Source organism: Onychomys torridus, chromosome 3 (genome assembly GCF_903995425.1).
Source record: "Onychomys torridus chromosome 3, mOncTor1.1, whole genome shotgun sequence".
Taxonomy (NCBI): Eukaryota; Metazoa; Chordata; class Mammalia; order Rodentia; family Cricetidae; genus Onychomys; species Onychomys torridus.
The window spans coordinates 35,376,946-35,397,930 of NC_050445.1; the positions used below are offsets into that span (position 1 = coordinate 35,376,946).

General features: G+C 44.5%; 1 protein-coding gene across 1 annotated transcript in view; it reads right to left on the bottom strand.

Annotated features, from left to right (window-relative positions):
• Cald1 (caldesmon 1) overlaps window positions 1-18,557 on the bottom strand; it is a 71,623-nt gene extending 53,066 nt beyond the window's left edge. Inside the window, exon 1 of the mRNA XM_036181446.1 lies at window positions 18,316-18,557. Within this exon, the coding sequence (XP_036037339.1) occupies window positions 18,316-18,368 (53 nt within the window). The 5' untranslated portion in view covers window positions 18,369-18,557. The remainder of the gene's footprint in view (window positions 1-18,315) is intronic.
• Between the last annotated feature and the right edge of the window lie 2,428 nt (window positions 18,558-20,985).

Consider the following 20,985-nt stretch of genomic DNA (forward strand, 5'->3'; position numbering starts at 1 on the left):
CGCAACACATCAAACTTCCTTCGTATCCTTCCCTCTAAATGATGACAGCATTATGGCCACAAACTTTCTTTCCAGTGTTTGCTTGGATAAGTGGCTGCTACATTTTGCAGGCTGGTCTAGAATGAAAATGTTTTAATAGATTTATCATAAATATGTTTGCCATTTTTATGCTTCTTTCTCTGCAGAGGTCGTTATTCAAATGCCCTTGGAGCTCAGACCTGGAAAAGGTCTAAAACGCCCCTACCAAGCCAAACCAAGCCAAACCAAACCAAACCAAACCAAACCAAACCAAACCACCACAACAACAAAAGAACAAATGGTGGTAGACAGAAAAGGTATCAGATTTGACTCTAGTCAATAATTAGAAGCTAAGGCAAACTGGGTCAACTGGTGTTTTCCAACGGTGGACTCTGGTCCACTTCAAGGGCTTATCTTCCTGTGTGTTTGTATATGAATGTGTACAAGCCACCCACCTGTCTCTCTGTCATGTGATGGGTCATGACTTGGCTCATGAATACTGAGCAGTACTTTACTTTCTTGATGCTTTGGGCCATGCCATTCCTCCATGGAAGAGGAAGACTCCACACCATCATCCTCCTTTTCCAAATTGTTATATGTTCTCTTTCTCTTCTCATTAGCAAGCCTGGCATTGGTTTGGCTTTTTGTGATGTCTTAGAAGGCAAAAAATATTTCAGAGTGAGCAGAGTATTTGACTTAGCCAATCCTTTAGAAATATTTAATGGGCCCTAGCCAAAACTGGATCTGTAATGCAATGGAAGTTGTAAGAACACAAAGATGGCTAGTTCCATCGTATCATGGGTTATCTTATAATTTTTACATTTTATTTCAGGGTTATGGTTTTTTGTTTGTTTGTTTGCTTTTATTTTTTAGTTTTTTGAGACAAGGTTTCTCTGTGTAGTTTTGATGTCTGTCCTGAATCTTACTCTGTAGACCAGGCTGGTCTCAAACCCACAGAGATCCGCCAGGGCTGTTTTTAACTTAGTATAATCTACTTTGCAGGTTTACTTTAGGATGCATCAATGTAAGGCCAGGGATTTTGTTCAGTTTCATTCATTTTAACTACTTGTCTGGCCAATCTAAATATTAAAAGAACAGTTCAGACTGGCTATTAAGTATCTTAGGACACTACATTGACTATATGTGGTATCCTCAACCCAGGTGTTAGTAGTCATAACTCTAAAGTAAGACTGTACATTGGCTTATACTCTTTACAGCTATACTTTGGAGCAAAGTATGTAAAGTTGTGCTTTATATAGTTATTCCCTCTCATCTGTGGGGATGGGGTCTAAGGCCTCCCACTGATGGTTGATACTACATATAGCATGAGACCCTCTATGTATTTACTTATGTTGAAATTTAATTTAAATTAGGCACAAGTAAGAGATAAAGCACCATAGTCAATAACAAAATACAACTAGAATGATATACTATAATAAATGTCATATAAAATGTATAAACTATGTCTAGAATTTTCAATTTGATACTTTTGAAGCAAAGGTGATCAGGGGTAATTAAAAATCAGTGTAGTGAAGCCCTAAGTCAGGGATACCTCCTGAAAACCTCTTTTTAGTGGACTTTACATAGAACCTTTCATTTGATGAGATCTTCTGTATTATTTGTTTTCCTAGCTCATGTGACAACATACCCTCGAAGAAGCCCCTTTTGGGAAGAAAGATTTACTTTGGCTCTCAGTTTGAAAAGTTACAGTGAGGGCTGGAGAGACGGCTCTCGGCTTTTGCAGAGAACCTGGGTTCAGTTCCCAGCACCCACACTGGGCGACACACAACAGACTGTAACTTCAGTTTCAGGATATCTGATGCCCTCAGCTGGCCTTCATAGACACTGCACACATGTCATACACATACAGACAAACAGACATATGCATACATGTAAATTTAAAAAAATAATAAGTTATTTTTAAAAAATAATTATTTGTTTAAAAAGAAAGAAAGAAAAGGTCCAGCTCATTATGGTGGGAAGGTCATGGCAGAGCTAATGGCAAGGGGAGAGCAGCTGGGTCTTGTCACAAGTCACCAACTAAGCAGACAGAGAACTCAGGAAGGAGGTAGGACCAGGCATTAACTCTCAAGTCTTCCTCACCAGCAGCCTACTTCCTCCAGCTTGCCCCACCTCCCATGACATGACCGTTAGCTGGAGAAGTGTTCAAAATGTGAAGCTGTAAGGTGGACTTCACATTTAAAGAATCACACATTCCTTTATGGCATTCTCTGCCAACCATTTGCTTTATCATTCCCTTTGTATCCTGTAACGGGTTTCTTTCTTTATGCTCTTCTAGCTCAACACACTTTCCTTGGGTAATGTCACTGCACCTTTAACCTGCTTGTCTACTTTTGCTGATAATTGTCCAATCTATATTCCTAGCTTAGTGTGCTGTGCCAAGTTTCCAAATATCCTGTCTTCCTTGAGAATGGGCAGTGGAGAGTAAAGCGTTACTTGAGACACCTGACTTATCCATGAGTTTACAAAGTTTTAACTCTTCTCAAGGCCATATTGTATTCTCATAACCTATTAGTTTTGAAGGATAAGTGGCCTTTATTAAAAAAAAAAAAATCCCTTGGCTGCATCGTTTCATCTTTGCTAGATACAGCAATTTTACAATTTCACAACGAGAAGTTGGCTTACGATTAGAGGAAAATCAAAGAGGTGTGTATTAATTAAATTGGATCTCAAGAGATCTATAACTTACGGGACAACAGAGAAAACTTGAAAAATCTAACTACATTACTTACGGCTTTGAGATGAATACACTGTTTTCAACTGTTTGGCAGAAAGTTTTACTCCTTCTGGGTGTGGAAAGCAGTGTTTAAACAATACCCATGTGTCTGGGAGCTGATTTTGGTTTCAACTACAAGTCTCTATTGTTGAGTTTAAAACAACTGGACTTGAACCTGCTGGCCCAAGAAGAAACCTGTCTAACTCGTTCCCTGTGCATACTGTATTTTCTTTAAAGGTTTCAAAATGTCAGAAAGAGTCTGGCCCTTGAGGGAAGCAGATAGCACAATGCATGGTGCATTTGGGGCCTTGGTTCTCAAGGCCACCAGCCTTAGCTAGACAATAGAATCACCTGAGGCAGCTCTTAAAAGTCCGATACCGGTTGTGCCCCGGCCCAGTGCTAGCAGAGCTGCTGCCCGGGCGTGAGAATGTTTCAAAGCTGCTTTACCCATACTAGTCTGCTGGCAGGTTGAGAAGCCCCGATTCTTGCGGAGTGAGCGAGCAAGTGAGCACCACAGGAAGAGTTGGGAGCAGATGCAGCTCTGATGGAAGGCGGCACAGAGTCATTCAGAGAAGAGAACGGAGAAGGGTACAGGCAGCCACTCATCAGAGGGCACAGATGATCCATAACACGCCTAATGCCAGGCTTCTGTTTCCTCCATTCCATTTTAAATTGAGTTATGTCAATATTTAAAAGCAATTGTAGGTCTTAACACCATTGCATGGATAGATTCTTAAAACCTACCAACGCTGGTTGAACAAACCAGCTAGCGGGTCTCTTGTTCTTTCCATAACCGAATTTGACATTATCATCTATTCTGATGACCCCGGGGATTTAACCTATAACCGCAAATATTTTTTTTCTAATCACAGATAAACTGTATCAGGATGGTATTCCCCAAGCTCAGCTGAAGAGCTGTGGAAGGACAAGTCTTAAAGTTTGTTTTATGGCATTTGAACTGTCAAAAGAAGAAACCAAATCAGGAGCCAGCCAAACCAACAGAGATACCTGCCAAACCACACCTTATCCTCCTTGATCAGCAAAAATACCATCCACCGCCTGATTCCCCTTACCTCAGCCACAGGAGCTCGTACATTGCCTTATTAGGACACGGGCAGGGCAGAGACTGCTCCTGTCTGAGAGCCCAGGAGTGGCTTCAACAACATGTGTAGCTCATAAGAATGAAGCCAGAGGAACAGGCACAGAGAAGGGAGAGGGCGGCTGGAATCATTAAATCCTCACTCTATGGAGGACAATCCATTTCGAGAAGGCCACAATTATGGCTTTGGAAAACAAAACTTTCTTTAAAGGCCAAACCAAAATTAAAACACAATCCTGATTTTTTTTTTTTTAAATAAAAAAATTGCATTCTTAGGAAGGGTGTTTTTGAGACTTAGAAATGCAATTAAGAGAACTGTAATCTAAAGGATTCTAGGGAGCTGAGCATACATTTGTGAGCACCCTGTCTTTGCTCTCAGTAAGGGGTGGGCTTGGGAGGTCCGCACACACTGGTCTGTCTTAATTCAAAGCCAGAGAATATTATCTAGAGATGTTATTCTCATTCTCTTTCTCTCTCTCCCTCCCTCCCTCCCTGACACACACACACACACACACACACACACACACACACACACACACACACACACCTGAAGTAGGACACAGGCCCTGTCTCTTCTGTCTTTCAGCTTGTCACTTGCTTACACCATGACCTTCTCTTGGCCCTGACCCTAGCCTTGGCTTACATCCTCTTCCTCATCTCACAGTGAACCACTATTCATTCATGCCAGACTTTTCTCCTACACAGTATTAACACAACTGAGAGTTGCTTCCAAGTCAGAATGAGACATCTCCTTGTTAAGATCTATGTTAGCAGGGCTGCCTGTTTAATCCCATCCTGTTTGGTGGCTAAACTGTGTCTGGGGCCAATTCTTGAATGCAGGGCCATCCAAGCTGTCACAGAGCACAACTGTTTTACCAAGCACTTTCATCCCATACAGGGTGGAATCCTATCTTCATAATGCCAAGAGATGGATGCTCTAATCATGTCTACTTCATAACTGAGTAGACAGGCTCTGAAGGGCCAAGGGACTGAGACTAAGCTAGGCTTCATCACCATTCTGAGCGTTGCTCATCAGCACTCTCTTTTATACTCAAGATCTCAAATCCCAGGTTCTGTTCAACTAAGGAGTCTGGAAGCTGGCCTCTAGCTGACCTCAATGTACTTGATGGTACTCATTTCTTTCTAGGTGTCCCTTCTCTATCAATGACAGCACAAGATTTAGAAGTTAAGATCTAGGCAAATTCAAAGATAAGAGAAGAATTCATTTTAATTGGCACAACCAAAGTTTTGTGGTGTGGCTAACAGATAAACTAAAGGAGCTACTGATACAGTGGGGGGTCTAGGTCTCCCACTTGGGGAAAGGGGTATCCTTATGATCACTTTTTAGGCCCCTCGGGGCAGTGTATTGTCCCCTGGGTTGGTAATTTCAGATTGAATCCAGGAAGATCAAAGGTCCTGGATCCATTTTCTTTCATCTGCTTCAGCCTTGCCCCTCCTGGAGAAGACGCTTGCTCATCGAGTCAGGAAGTGATGTAATGACACAATTACTGCCAGAGTTACCACACAAAGGCCAGAGGCCAGAGCTGTGGAAACACACAGGGAACAGCATTCATTCAGCACAAAGCTCTAATGCACAGGGTAGTCACCAGCAGCCATACTTTACCCACTCCCAGGCTGGGGAGAGGTGGGCAAAAGAAGTAATCTCTCTGTCCTTATTGTCCTCTTCTGTAAAATGAAGATAATCCTACTCACTATGCAGTGGTGTTGATAATCAAATGAACTAGTATTTTCTAAGTCCTCGAACAATGCTCGGCATACAGAGATACTATATGAGTGTTAGCTGTTTTTATCATCATCATCATCATCATCATCATCATCATCATCATCAAATAGGCTCTGTGCCTACAGGGAGGGTTTCCATGCTGTTGCTTCCCAATGAGAAGGGAAGGGTTGTCCAGGAAGGATTTTTAAAAATTGATTCTTATTTTATTTACTTGTGTGTGTGGTATGTGTGTGTGGATAATGTATTGGTACATACACCCCTGTGTATGTGTGTACAAAGAGCAGAGGAGGACACGGTGTCTTCTTATCTCTCGCTCTCTCCCTCTCCATCTTTATCCCTTCAGTGCTGGGGTTATAGGCACAAGCAGACATGCCTGGATTTTCATCTGGGGGTTGGAAGTTTGAACTCAGGTACTCCCGTTTGCACAGCAAACTCTTATCTCCTGAGCCATCTCATCAGAGCCCCAAGAAGGATTTTTCCAACTCAGGGACCTCAAACTCCTTTTCAATGATAGCATATGATAGCATTAATATCAGAGAAATTGGAAAACTACAGTTTTAACATAGAATAAATGTAAGGTGGTGGGTCTTATCTCCTGTGTGTATGCTCAAGTTTCCCATCACGGTTTCCTGTTTTGTTTTTTGGAGGGTGGAAAGGAGACAGGGGAAACTGTGCTTTTTTCCCTTGTTTGTTTGTTTTTGTTTTTGCTTTTTAAAAAAAATCTATTAATTGGAATGTTTTTTCATCTCTTCTTTTCTCTGTCTCTACCTTAACCCATGCCACTTCTCATTAACATGTTCACAGGAATTTAACAACAGAGAGCTTTGCCTTCCCAAAAAAGGGGAGAGGCTAATCCCTTCCTCTGAGCCTCTTTGCAGCTGGCACAGAACCAGGCCTCATGGAGGGGCATAGATCAGAGCTCCAGGGTGCCTGGTCCTAACTCTCCCTGGAATGATTTTACACAGGGGCTGCCAGGGAAAGCTGCAGCTATCACTACTGCCTCAACATCCTCCAGCTAGCTGACATTTTAAATAGACTCAGTAATTACCCCGCTTATAGCTGAAGAATTAAGCTATGAAATGTCATGTTAAAATTTTACAATCTTCCAGTATTTGTCATGCATTGTGACCTCCAAAAAACCTGATGTTGACAACCTAACTACCAGTACCTTGGAATGTGACCTTATTTGGAAATTAGGCCTTAGGAAGAAGTCATTAGGGTGGGTTCTAATCCAGCACAAAATCTGGACAGAGAGTAAACTGTGGAAAGAGATGGGACAGGAAGGCCACCGAAGGCAGAGGGTCGGAGTGAGGCTTTTGCAAGCTGAGGAAAGTAGGAGACTGCTAGCAGAATGGTAGATGCTGGGAGGCAGCCCTCCGTAGGAGCCAACTGTGCTTGGAACTTGCTGATTTTAAACACTGAACTTTTGAAAGCAGTTTTAGGTTTTAAGAAAAACGCAGAAGAAGGTAGAGCTTTCCCAGACACCCCTGTTCCCCCACACTCATAGCCTACCCCACCAGAGACAGTCCCCACTAGAAGAGCATTTATTATAACGATGGACCCAGGTGGGACTCACTCTTGTCATCAACCCGAAACTAGGTCTTGAGTGCATACAATTGTGGTGGTGTTGTGTTCCCCAAAATATTGTGCACCCTAATAGCCTTATCTGTGGTCAGAGAACAGAACAGCCACTAGATACAGAGGCCAGAAAATGGTGGCCCACACACCTTTAATCCTAGCATTCCAGAGGCAGAGATCCGTCTGGATCTCTGTGAGTTCAAAGCCACACTGGAAACAACCAGGCATAATGACACACGCCTTTTTAATCTCAGGGAGTGATGACAGGAAACAGAAAGGTATTTAAGGTGTGAAGATGAGGAACTAGGGCCTGGTTAAGCTTTTAGGCTTTGAGCAGCAGTTCAGCTGAGATCCATTAGGATGAGGACTCAGAGGCTTCCAGTCTGAGGAAACAGGATCAGCTGAGGAACTGGTGAGGTGAGGAAGCTGTGGTTTGTTCTGCTTCTCTGATCTTCCAGTGTTCACCCCAATACTTGGCTCCAGGTGTTTTTTTTTTTTTTTTTTTTTAATTGATAAGACCTTCTAACCACTCGTGCTACATATGATCTTTTCCTGAGCACCGCTCTGCCCTGTAATGCTTGGGTTTAAATATGTGTGGAAACAGTTTCTTAATAAATTCCAACTTGGTTTCAAAACCCAAAACAAGTGGTGAGCCTGACTGGACAGACGCAGCAGGACTGTCCAGTCCTTAGTTCATGTCAGGCTTCAGCCTTGGAGCTGTATGTTCTGTGAATCGGGGCAAGGCTCCAATGACATGCTGACACTACAGTGACAGTATGCGCCCTTGCTAGAATCCTCCTGTGCTTTGCTTACTCACCCCTCCTAAATCTCTTGTTCTTCCTCTCTCCCCCCAATCTCTGGCAATCACTGCTCTCTCTGCTGTCTTCATTCGTCCTGACTTTTGCAGAGTGAAGTATGGTGGAAATCCTGTGTTGCTTTTTCAAACCAGTTTCTTTCACTTCCTAGTAATGCTTCCAAGTTTCTGACACGTTTTCTTCATGACTTAGCCCGTTTTTTTGTTTTTGTTTTTCCAGTAGTGAATAATATTTCACTGTCTAGCTGTATCCTCTGCTCACCCACTGAAGGGCACTTACCCACCCACTCACCCGGGGAAGGACCGCTTGCCTATCATTTGAAGCCGTTCAGTGGGTGGTGCTTTGTTAGGTCCCCAGGAAGCCAATGCAGAACCCAGTTTAAGGACTGAGAACCTCTGCTTTGTTAATAAACATTCATAGCATGTTTAGGACAAAGATTAGTAACATTGTAGTGTTACTCAGTCTAGCTGGTTCTTAAAATGCCGCCTCTCCTCACTTCTACTGTATCTTTTCATATGCTCACTTTCCAATTCTGCTGTGTTCCTGTAGTCTCCACAAACCTGAGGGTGTTGGGGGTTTAACCTGAAGTTCTGAGCATAGCTCACAATCCTTAGCCTTCCAGGCCTCCCGGGAAGAGTCGGGTAACAGGGATACTCTACTCTCTGGGGAAGCGGTTTCTCCGTGGTCTCCTCCTAACTCACCAATCCTGAGACCCAGGCTCCTCATAGTTTATGGAACAAAGTGCATAGTTCAGTGAGGTCAGACATTTAAAATATATGCAGGGAAAGCCAAGAGAGTGTGAGCACACACAGACCTAAGCTTTATCTATGTCTGCTCTGCTTTTGCCTTGAAGTTAACAGAGGTGACAAATACTTCCTGGGTGTCCTTCTTTCTAAGACAAAAGTCCCTTCCTGTGTTTAGGTCAGGGAACTTTTGTGGTTAGAAAACACTCATTTTTCAAAAGGTTGTCGAAAGGCCCCTTCCAGGATGCAAACTTTAATGTCTCCACAGTATGGCTGGGCCTGTTGAGTGTCATGTAATTCTAGGAGGTCGACACACTCTCTGATGAGCTGAATTGCATTCCCCACAGAGGTATGTTGATATCCTAAACCTACAGTGTCTCACATGACTTAGATGGAAGGTCTTTGCAGATGTAATGAGGTGGTGATGAGGTCATCTGAGTGGCATGCAATCCAGTACAACTGGTATCCTTTGGACACAAACACAGACATGCACAGAGGGAGGACTATGTGAAGAGATATCAAGAATGGCATGTGAAACTCTCTGAGCCATGAAGCCATGAGCCAAGGAATATCTGTATCCATAGGAAGCTGGGAGAGGCCAGGACAGACCCTTCCCTAAAGGTCTCCAGAGAGAGTCCTCATTGAGACGTTGATTTCAGACTTCCAACCTCCAGAACGATATGTTTCTGTTGTTGGAAGTCACCCACTGGCCTCTGTACTTTGCTCCAATAGTCCCAGGAAACTAACTCACCTCATCAGAGTTGGCCCTGCTTTGGGGATCACCTAGCAGTCCAGTTCTTCCATTCATCCCCTGTGCACAGACTCCTGCAAATGGTTCTCATTGTAAGCCACCAACCCTCCCTCAAGCCCTCTCCGGGCTTTTTGATCTCTTACTGAACACCAGGAGCTGTGTTAACTACAGTCATTTTCCTTTTTCTGCAGATGTATGTAGTAAGAAATTCACAGACAGTAAGTGAATTTCTGGGGCATACTGCTAATAAACAGATGGGACTGAGCCCCAAGAGTGCCAGGATGTTGAAGTCAGGATTTTTAACTTATACTCTCCTCACATGTCAAGAATACTTGAGAACTGGTGGCATTTGACAAGCCAACAAATCTTACCATATTCTCCTTCCCAGAGTATTCCATCGAGGACAAGAAAAATAGAAACTCTATGGGTTTTTGTTGTTGTTGTTTGTTTTACCTACAAAGTCAGTTTTTAACAAATGTACTTGAGACTAGACTTGCTCTGAGGATGGCTATAAGGAATCGCCTTTCCAATAGTGAGTAAACAACGCAAGTAAAATCAGAGACAAAGAACCCTGAGTTTCCAGACAGTAGAATATTACAGTGAGCACAGGTCAACCATAAACTGAATTGTGGGGCACTTGCCCCAACCTCAGTGACTCTGGGGTCTCCGAGGAGTGGAATGCTCAGGGAGAAAAGCAGTGGTGTGGTGTAACGCCAGGCCAATGTAAGCTTCCATTGGGGCTCATGTGCTCTGGGGGCTGATCCCTCTAACTTTTGCTAGCCTGTAAGGCAGGAAATGCATGTTCTTTCCCACAGGCGGAGAAGTCAGGGCACAGTGAAATTAACACCTTATTTGCTGTTGTTAATTTTCGTGTGGCTGTGACCAAAACTCCTGAGAGCATGCCTTCAGGGAAGAATTGCGACTTATGATTCACATAGGATTCTGCGCATGGTTGCTTGGCTCTGTAAGCTCAAGCGAAACATCATGGCAGTGAAAGCGTGTAGTGGAGGATGTTCTTCACCTTGCCTCATGGCGGACCGGAAGCAGAGAGCAACAGGAAACCACCAGGACAAGATACCCATCCCCCAAACCTCCCCTTATCCCCACCCTCTGCTCACTGACCTTCTTCCATTTAGGCTCCACATCGACAACCCATCAAAACAGCCATCACCAGCTGGGACTAAGTGTATACAACACAACCAGTGTGTGTGGAGACACATCACAACCATCATAGACTCACTGCTTAACAGTGTTCATTTTATTCTCTTCCCTTGGAAACTCCACGGGGTGTTGTGGAATATGTCTTTAACCGTGTACATGTGTTTATGCTGCATTTATTTAATTATGTAAAGATGTGTTGCTGTTCTATCTTGCCTGGCTAAGGTATCTGATTGGGCTAATAAAAAGCTGAATGGCCAATAGCTAGGCAGTAGAAGCATAGGTGAGGCTGGTAGGCAGAGAGAATAACTAAGAGGAGGCATCTAGGCTAGAGAGGAAGAGAGTGAGGGAGAAAGAGAGGGAGACCCCTGGGGCCAGCCACCCAGGCAGCTACCAGACAGCCAGACAGGGAGGAAGCAGGAAAGTGGGACAATCAGGATAAAAGAAAGGTAAAAAGCCCCAAGGCGAAGCATAGATGAAGAGAAACAGGTTAAAATAAGTTTTAAGAGCTAGTGGGACAAGCATAAGCTAAGGCCCAGCATTTATAATTAATAAGTCACCATGTCATGATATGGGAACTGGTTGGTAGCCCAAAAGATAGCATTCTACAACAGGGTTGTCATCACAACCTGCCTTTGGTAGAGTTCATTGCTCTATGTGAACAGTGTTCCACTTCCTAAAGTGCAAAAGGGGTCATTGCTTGTTTTTCTCCTAGGGATGGGAAGAATGTGTCTCTCCACATAGAACAGTTCTTACTTGGTTGTTATCTTCTGTCTCCAACTCCCAAAGTGAAAGACAGAGCAATGTGTAGGATGAAATTCTAGAAAAGATGACTGAAGGCATTCCACTCAACAGCTGTGGGTTACAGGCTTGGTTCCAGTCTGTAGTACTCGGTGGGAGGTGGTGGTACTACTGTTAGTGGGTGGGACCTACTTGGAGGAAGTTAGCAGGGAATGTCTATGTCCTAGTCCTTTCATGTCTTCCTGCTTCCCAGCAGCTAAGTTTGCAGACTGTCTCTCCCACCATGCACTTGTGCAGTGATGCACCACACCACCAACAGGCCCAAAGTCCCAAGGCCAAAAGACCATGGACTAACACCTCTGAATTCATGTACCAACACAAACCTTTGTATACTTAAAGTTCACTAGCTCAGGGGTTTTTGTCACAGCACATGAAAAATGGAGGAACACAATCAGCAAGCAGCCATGGGAAGGGAAAACAGAGACAGAGAATGAAATGGAGCTGGCAGAGGTAGCTTGTGACAGTGAAATGTCCAGAATGATTCCAACTCTAAGGAGAGACTGAGCACAAGTTGAGAGACACATTCATCCTCTCAGCATCTGCATGAGATGAGGTTTAGAATAAATTAGAAAGGAAATGTGAAAGACCAATGAGAAGAAAATTGCCATATTTTATCTACAGGTTTATTGTTTTAAACTTTCCCTACCAGACAGTTTTGTTTATCATTAGTTGCCTTTAATAAAAAGTGGCCTTAAACACAGTGAAAACTAATGTTGATCTACCTTGTGAGGTGAAACATAACATCAGGCAGAGTGTGCCTTACACAAATTGGCTCAGAACTTACAACCCACTGGCCACCTAGTTACTTCTTTGATTTTATAACCAGCAGAAGTATTGAAAGGCAGAGGGGTGAGGTGACCTAGCCATGAAGCTGGTTACAACATCACAGGCAAATGCCACTCTGAGATTTTCACTTACGAAGTTGCGTCACGGTGCAACCAGTTTCAGAAATCTTGCTGTGCTCTATTGAGAACACATGCTCTCCCTGAGTGTTCCTCTGATATTAAATTTTCATTGGGAAAGCAAGGTTATTGAACAACAACTTTGCTACTTTTGCACTTAGTGCTTTTCTGTATACTTCAATGGATACCTTGATGTTGGATGTCCCTGTTCACCCTTGAGTTGGGCACAGCCGGTGAGAGCATTTCCTTTATAGTAGCCTAGCCATGTCACAGCAAGGTGAAGTGACTTTTTTGGAGATTATGGTACCAATTACAGAAGTTACTCCAGAATTGAGGCTCTTTGGCTCCCATCCCAAATCCCTTTTCTTCTGTCTTTAGGCTGATCCCTGGGTCCCACAGCCTGAGTGGACAGAGGTTCACAAGCTGCTATGCAATGTAGGGATCAGAGCAAAGATGTTCATTCAGCATGCTCCATGTTTCACCCTTCAGTATGTGACCTGTTTGCAGCTTATGAAAGCTCTCTAGTGGGTCAGGACCAACATTTTAATGGGAAATAGAGTGGTACAGAACATATCAAAGGCAAAAGTTAACACTGCTGATATATTTATATTATGCACAGAGATAATATGATTTATATATATGGCTATAAAGAAAAGCGAGTTTCTTTCTGGAGGTCATGAGAAAAGAAAGCTGAGAACCCTGGTGTAGATAATGCTGACTATGGACCTGTGCTACTCTGACTGAAGCCACAGCCTTAAATGGATGTGTCTGTGTGTGTGTGTGTGTGTGTGTGTGTGTGTGTGTGTGTGTGTGTGTGTATTATGTGTGTGTGTCTGTGTGTGTGTCTGTGTGTGTGTGTCTGTGTGTGTGTGTGTGTGTGTCTGTGTGTGTGTGTGTGTGTGTGTGTGTGTGTGTGTGTGTGTTGGATGGTAGATGTAGGAGGATGGTTAAACAAACACTTATGAAGGTTTTGGGAGGTTACAAAATGACATCAGCTTGGGGACACAGCCTGCGCTTTGTTCTTTTTAATGTTCTTGGTGCCCAATACAACAAGACTAACTAGTACAGGAAATTCTCAGTGAATATTTGTTGAATGAATAGATGGAATTGAGGGAGGTTTACAGATTTTATAAGACTCCTCTTAAAAATTCAATTAGGGTTGGAAATAAATCCAGCCAGTACTACATTTATAGGAAGGCCTTTCCAAAACTTTCATTTGTAAATTGTGCTCTGGAGCTTCAAACACCATTCCACATGGTAGCTGGGATCCCAGGCCAGAGAGTCCAGAGCCACCTTTTCAGCCCAAGACACGTGGGCAGATACTAGGGCAGGGCAGTGTATCTGTGTCCTGTGGGAAACGCAACCTCACTACCCTGTGAGGAAGTTAGCATCCCCAGGGGAGCTGAGCTCTGCGCCTGTACCCTCCCTGCCTTGCTGCACCAGCCTCTGTGGAGCCACTACTGATGGGTGAGGAGGGATGTGATAAGCAGCATAAAGTGAGGGCTTATTCCCCCAACCAAGGGAGGGAAAAGAAAAGACCTATACAAACAGCGTCCACTGTGGCGACCAGGCACCTAGATGGTGAACTGGCCATTCCCAAGGGAGACACATGCAGAGAATCAAGAGTGTCTCCATGGTGGCTTACAGGAACCCACAACCACATTTCAGCAACAGTCTTGACTGAGGGATCAAAGCAAGATCATCCATTTTATGCCCTTCTTTCCTATGCTTCATAAATAGTGTCATTTTACTCTGCACCAAAGAAGAGGCCCAGAAAACTCAACCACTTAAAACCTATCTTTGGGGCTGGAGAGATGGCTCAGCTGGCAAAAGTGCCTGTCATACAAGCCAGAGGACCGGAGTTTGGTCCCTGGAGCCCACAGAAGGCTAGATGCAGTGACTCACATCTGTAATCCTGGCACTCTATGGCAAGATGAGACTTAGAGACAGAACAGGGTGGAAGTTCACAGGCCAGCTAGCCTGGAGTGCACAGGGCAGTGGAAACAAGAGAGAGGCCTCAGCGAGGTCGAAGGAGAGAACTGACTCTCGAAGGTTCTTTGACCTCCATGTATACACCTGGACTGACACACATCACATCTCTCTCTCCCCCCACACCTTTGTCACCAAATAAAAGGTTTTTAAAGATAAGATATATATCATATGATGTATTATATATATATGATATATGTGATATGATACACACATACATATATGTATTAAAATCCGGTTTGTAATACAAAGCAACCGTCACAAATTGTACATGCCCTTTCTCTGTAACAGAACAGGCCACTGCTATTGGACTGTCAACTTTCACTCTGGGCTCTCTAACCTATGGTTTCCCTGATACCCCGGGCTACTGCAGAGCAGACTGGGACATGAGAAGCAAGTGGACTGCCAGCTACCAGAAAAGGCAACACTAATAATTCAGAGTGGTGGAGGGCACATCTGGGGATGGGCATCACTGTTCCACAGCATGTCTCAGAATAACGCTGATGATGCCCAGAAATTGGAAACCATTTTCAATGTACTGTAAAACTGTTTATAAGAGAGGAAAGAAATCGTTTCTGTTATTATTAGGAAAGCCATACATTGGGAAATCAAAATGTGATATTCCCAGGACACAGTGATTAAAGAGGTGTTCCAATCCTTTTTTGTTAAATTTCCTTATTTAATTTTTTAATGTATATAGGTGTTTTGCCTGCAAGCAGGTCTGTGCACCATGTGCGTCCTGGTGCCCAGGAGAGCAGAGGACTTCGAATCCTGTGGAACTGGAGCTATGGACGGCTGGGAGCTAGCATCTGGGTGCTGGGAATCAAACCTGGGTCCTCTGAAAGAGTGAGTAGCCAGTGCTTTTAACCATGGAGCCATCTCCCCAGCCCTGCAGTACTATTGACAATGACATGTCTGGGTACAATTTGTTCTGTCATTTCTAAAAAGTCTTATAAAATGATGCCGGTCATTTACTAATTCACTGCAATGTTTCCAGATTATTTCCCTCAGACAGCAGGAGGATGGACTACACCATTTCCCCGTGCTCCTGGTTCTGTGGCTTTAAGTCCGTCTGTCCACATTCGTCACACAGAAACCAAACTTTGGTCTTTCATCCTGAAAGTCAATACAAAATACAACTCTAATTAAACTAAAATAAATACTTCTGGGAAACCCCAACTCTTGACTGAAGTAAATTTCGTGAACTTTGGGAACATGATCAGAAGCAGCCGGGGAGAGATGGAGCTGAAAGGGAGAGAATGTGTCACTAAGCTCACGGGGACAAGTTCAACACAGCACAGAATCTGAAGAACTGGATAACCATTCACACTGCTCCAGAAAATACCACGGCCCTTGCGTAGTTCTTGGTGTTCAGGAATTTTAATGCACCTCTTAAAAAAAAGATCAGTGCTAATCTTGCACCGTAGGTGATGAAACTGAGATAAATGACCTGATAGAAATGGACAGGAATTTCTAGTTCATTGGGTTGAGCACCTGCTTTAGCAGTTAGTCTAATAATTCTTACAAAGCAAAATGTCCTGAGGCCTTATACACATTTAAATGGAAACAAAAAGTAGAGTAGTTGGAGTTTTTCAATAATGGAAAACTTAAAGGATATGTTTATCTATGAATCCATATCCGTGTGTGTGTGTGTGTGTGTGTGTGTGTGTGTGTGTGTGTGTGTGTGTATGTACATGTGTGTGTGTATGTATGTGGTGTGTATGTGTGTGATGTGTGGTGAGTGTGTATGTGTATGTGTGTGTGGTGTGTGTGTGGTGTGTGTGTATGTGTGTATGTATATGTGTGTGGTATGTGTGTGTATATGTGTGTGTGTGTGTGTATGTGTGTGTGGTGTGTGTGTATGTGTGTATGTATATGTGTGTGGTATGTGTGTATGTATATGTGTGTGGTATGTGTGTGTGTGTGTGTGTATGTGTGTATGTATGTGTGTATGTGTGTATGTATATGTGTGTGGTATGTGTGTGTATGTGTGTGTGTGTGTGTGTGTGTGTGTGTGTGTGGTGTGTGGTGTGTGTGTGTGTAAACCAGTATCAGCACCATCCTGAATGCTGAAGATTCAAAATAGTTCCTACCATCAAATGAATTACTATCAGGAGACAGACATGCTGTCTACTACCTTGGGTGCCTGGCTGGCAATAGAAGGATGCACATGGGTCGGTCGTTAGAGTGGAGAGAACACAGGAATCAGGTATGCTTAAGGGGGAAGGCAGCAAATGTGTGGCGAGATGGGGGCAGCAGGTAAGCGCTGGTTTGGGAGACAATCTAATTTGGCTGGAGCAGGAGCAGGAGCACTCCCAATGAGAAGGAAAACTTCACTGTGTTAAGGAAAGTAGACTCCAGCAGCCTCACCAATAAAGATAGGATGGGGCCTGGATGGACAGAGGAGAGCGAGGCCACAGACCAGATGGACGGAAATCTCTATCATCTGGTGCCAGACCAGGAAGTAGGAAGTGACAGAGTAGAAGAGAGGGAAGCATGGAGAAAGTAAATTGCTAGAACCACAGGCATGCTGGAGGGGTGGGGGGCAGACCAGGTGTGAAAGCTGGGGCAGGGGAAGGAGGGAGGAAGCCTTCCCATAGCATCCCAGACTCTGCTGCCTGCCGACCACCAGCTGTGGGGGCTGGGGGAGGCCTCCACCTCCATGTGCCTTAGGTTTGTCATCTGAAATTGAGGCATCGGGAAGGATTGGTGCTTCCTGAGCCTTTCTAGGGACTCCTAGGATACCAAGGAAACTTTAGGAGAGATACTTGGACCTGGGCTGGAGGCAGGAAGGAGAGTGGTGTAGAGATGCCCAATGGAATCCCCAGTGTAATGGGGATTCAGGACTTTAGATCACACCCACTTTGCCAGAACACCATTGTTACATAATAGGACTCCTTAAAGGATTTTTTTTTTTTTTTTTTAAGTTTAACAAGCACTGAACTGTAGAGACAACCTTCCAGGTCCCTCTGAACTCTTCCATTCCAGTGACCAACTTACAAAAACTGGTTAACCAAGAAACCTGCAGATACTGTGTGTGTGTGTCGGGGGGGGGGGGGGGGTGTCTCATTTTTTAGGACCACACCGAGCTCTGACTAACTGTTGCAAACTCTGGGACAACTGGAACAGTGACTGTGACCCTGAATGGGGCTCAAACTCTCAGAAATCAGGAAACCTCATCGCAAGGCCATTGGGTGCCCTTACTTTTTCTTCCACGCTCCCTCTTCCCAAGACCCAGTAGGGTTTTCAAACCTCACAGAAGGCAGTGTGAAAAGGGCCTTAGCTCAGGGAATGGAGGAGCTGCTGCTCTGTGGACAGCTGCCTGGCTTTGGTAAGCTGAGTTATCTCTCTGGGCTCCTTGTCTGTAGAAAGGCAGCATCACCCCGAAGGATCCCAGAGGCCCCTTCTCGCTTTCACATTCCAGGATTTCATAATCCTAAGGCCTCAGAGCCCCCTGTTATCTGAACAGTCCCCTGATCAATAGCATATGCTCTGGGGCTTGTTCTGGCCCAGTCAGATGGTCAGTGGGCTGAGGGCTCTGGGCTGTTTACTTTAGGGATTGGGCAGCCATGGCTTAGGGAAATCTCTGAGTTCTGCAAATGAGGACTCTGAGGTGGAGGGCTCAGGTCTAAATTAACAGCAGATCTTTAGCAGCACAATGCCCTGTGGTCTGGATTTGGAAGAGAGAAACCCATGTCCTAGGTAAAACCCCTGCTAAGGCACCATGAACATGGAGATGAAGAAAACCAGAAAACCAGTGACTCCAAACCACTCCCGCAGCAGTTGAAATTACAAAGTTTTTACACACTCCCCGCCTTTCCCCCTCTCTCTCTCTCTCTCTCTCTCTCTCTCTCTCTCTCTCTCTCTCCTCGGTCTCTCTGTTCCCCACTCCCACAATTTAAAAAAAATTCTTTTGTTGGAGGAAAAAAATAAAAGAAAGAAAGAAAAGAGAAACCGAAGAAACAAAGTTCAGAACTCACTGGGAGAGTGTGGCCAGGCAGCGCCTTCCCTGGGACCCGGATCCGCTAAGCATGTCTGCAGCTGGTCAGGGCAGAGTGGCTGAGGTAGAGGACCTGGCCTGGAGGTCAGAGCATGGGCTGGGCCAGAGCACAGGCCATATTATCTGTGGCCGAAATGCGCTGGGCAGGATGCTCCTGTCTTCCCTTTGTGTTAACACTTGGGTCTGTCCCTGTGACGAAAGTCTGGGCTTGTCCTCAGCCAAATCTACTCCTCCCCACCCTTCCCCTCCACACAGGATCATCTGAGAGCTGATTGTTATTTTTTACTGTAATCTCTCTAATAGAAGCCCATCAAATTTAGACCCGGAGGATACAGAGTGCTTGGAGAGTTGCGGATTCTAAATTGCTGGCCCCTAGGGGCCAGGTTTGACTTGGAGCTTTCTTAATGAAGAGTTTATATGCTTAGCTCTTAGAAGTAAATAACTAATTTGTGCTAGGTAGCAAGTCAAAGAGAAAACCTGCTGCTGTGCATAGCCTTTGGGAAACAGTGGATCCTGCTATTATGGCATGTACTCACAGCCCAGTTCTGACAAGATGAACAGAAAATCAGCGCACCAAAAAGTTCATCCAGTGCCGTTCTCAGGCCCTCATTCTGAGCTCTGTTCTCAATTAGCATTGGCGTAGGTGGCTTCCAAAGCAAACAGTTCCCACTGAGAAATCAAATCTGAGGACCCCCCCCCATCTCTTTTATCCAGGCAAAGATGCATGACAGAAAAATGAAGCCACACACAAAGGAGGAAGAGTCAGGGTCTCACTCAGCGATGGGCCGGACCTTGCAGGGTGTCCCATGTTTGCACTCTCCTGTGAGAGGAGGGCAGTAGTCTGCCTGGGAGCATGCCAGAACAGCAGGCCCTTCTGCATCGGTGGCACTCTGATGGTGAGCTCATCACCAAGTCTGGCAGAGGAGGCTGGTCACTGACAGCTTGGAAAGCTGCCCAACTCCAGCTCCTGAGGAGAGGGTGGTGTTGACTGTATCTGGAGATGACACCCCATCTTGGCTTGCAGTGTGCATACATTTCCTCATCTCTGAGAGCAGCAAAGGTACTGACTGGGGTTGGAGGGCCTGGCTTTCTGTCAAATGAGCACAACTGTCTTAAAGGGCTCCCTTACTCTTTGGGCAAATAGCAGAAGCAATTGTCCTTGAGGGGCTTTGCAGAGACCTCTGATGGACAGTTTCACGTCCCACACAGACAAGAACACTGGCAAACGGAGCTTTTGAAAACCCACTTGGTGTCAGGAAGCGGAGCTACCTAACTTCTTTCACGTGCATCTCAACACAGTTTTAATTCAATTAAGCTAAATCTCCTCCTCATTCCAACTAGCTAGACTACTACGCTTTCCTGCTTAATCCCTCCGCTGTCATCAGTGCCACAGTTGGAAGTGTAATTCAGTAAACTTCAAAGTTAATTACTCCTATACATGTATTTTGCCAACTATATGTTTTATCACTCAACATATTTAACTAAAGGACAGACGCTCGTACAAACCTTTGCATGAGATGGTTGGCACTACATCTCCAGAGCTGGCATGTAAATGTGTGTTGAGGCATTCTGCTGCTCTTCTTCCTACCTAATTTTGTTCATTTATTCTCTTTTACTGCTTATAAAATTCAGGGACTTGCTGGCACAGGCAGAAGAGTTCCCTCCCCCACCCCCACCCCTCACAGATGTCCACACCTCACTCTCTAATGTCCAGAACCTGACAATAGGTTATCTTTCATATTTGCATCTTACAAAGCTAGTTTACAGATGTGATTCAAGGGTGGGTGAGGAAAAGGGAGGGTTACTCTGGTATATCAGGATGTGCTCAATTTCATCACATGGGGCTTAAAAACAGAGAAGGCCTTCTGCCTGAGCTCCCAGGGATCTAGACCATAGGAGAAAGAGGATGAGGAGCCCGAATGCTGGCTTTGGAGGAAGGAGGGCAAAAACCTAGGAATGTGATAGCCTCTGGGCATGTGCAAAGACCGGAAATGGATTCTCCCTGCAGCCTCCAGAAAGAATGCTGTGAGCCAACACCTAGATTTAGCTTACTGGGATCTGTGTCAAATGTCCATAGGCCTGAGGATGGTGAGTCCTAGATGCTTAAAGCCAGCACACCTGGAGCTATGTGTCACAGCAGTAATACAGAGAACTAGTCTATTTGCATATAAGACACATTTAATCATGAAAGTCAATTTTAGCTCTTGATTCCTCCCATCCCTACACATTCCAGTTCTATGAAGTGGCCAAGTATAGTTTCGACACATCCACAATAGGCTTAAAAATGCAGTGGCCTAGAGAATTTTTTTTTTTTAAAAAAAAAATTGTGATTTTTTTATAGGACAGTAATTTCAGTCTCTGTCTGTCTCTCTCTCCTTACCATTACTGGGGGGGTTGGGAAGCTAAAATGTAGTCATTTTTTGTTCATGCACCAACATTTATGTACTGAAGGTCTGCTAATGAACAATTGTAGAAAGAATATCCACCCAATTATTTCTGCAGTTGTAGAGACAGGGAAAGGAAAACCATGTGAATAGTCTCAAGCTGGCTTCCTGCTTTTAACATGGAGGGAATGTCTGTCGTCTGTCTTAAGTACCCAATGGTGAAACTCACTGGTGTCATATTGTGCTACCCCATGAGGCATAGAAAT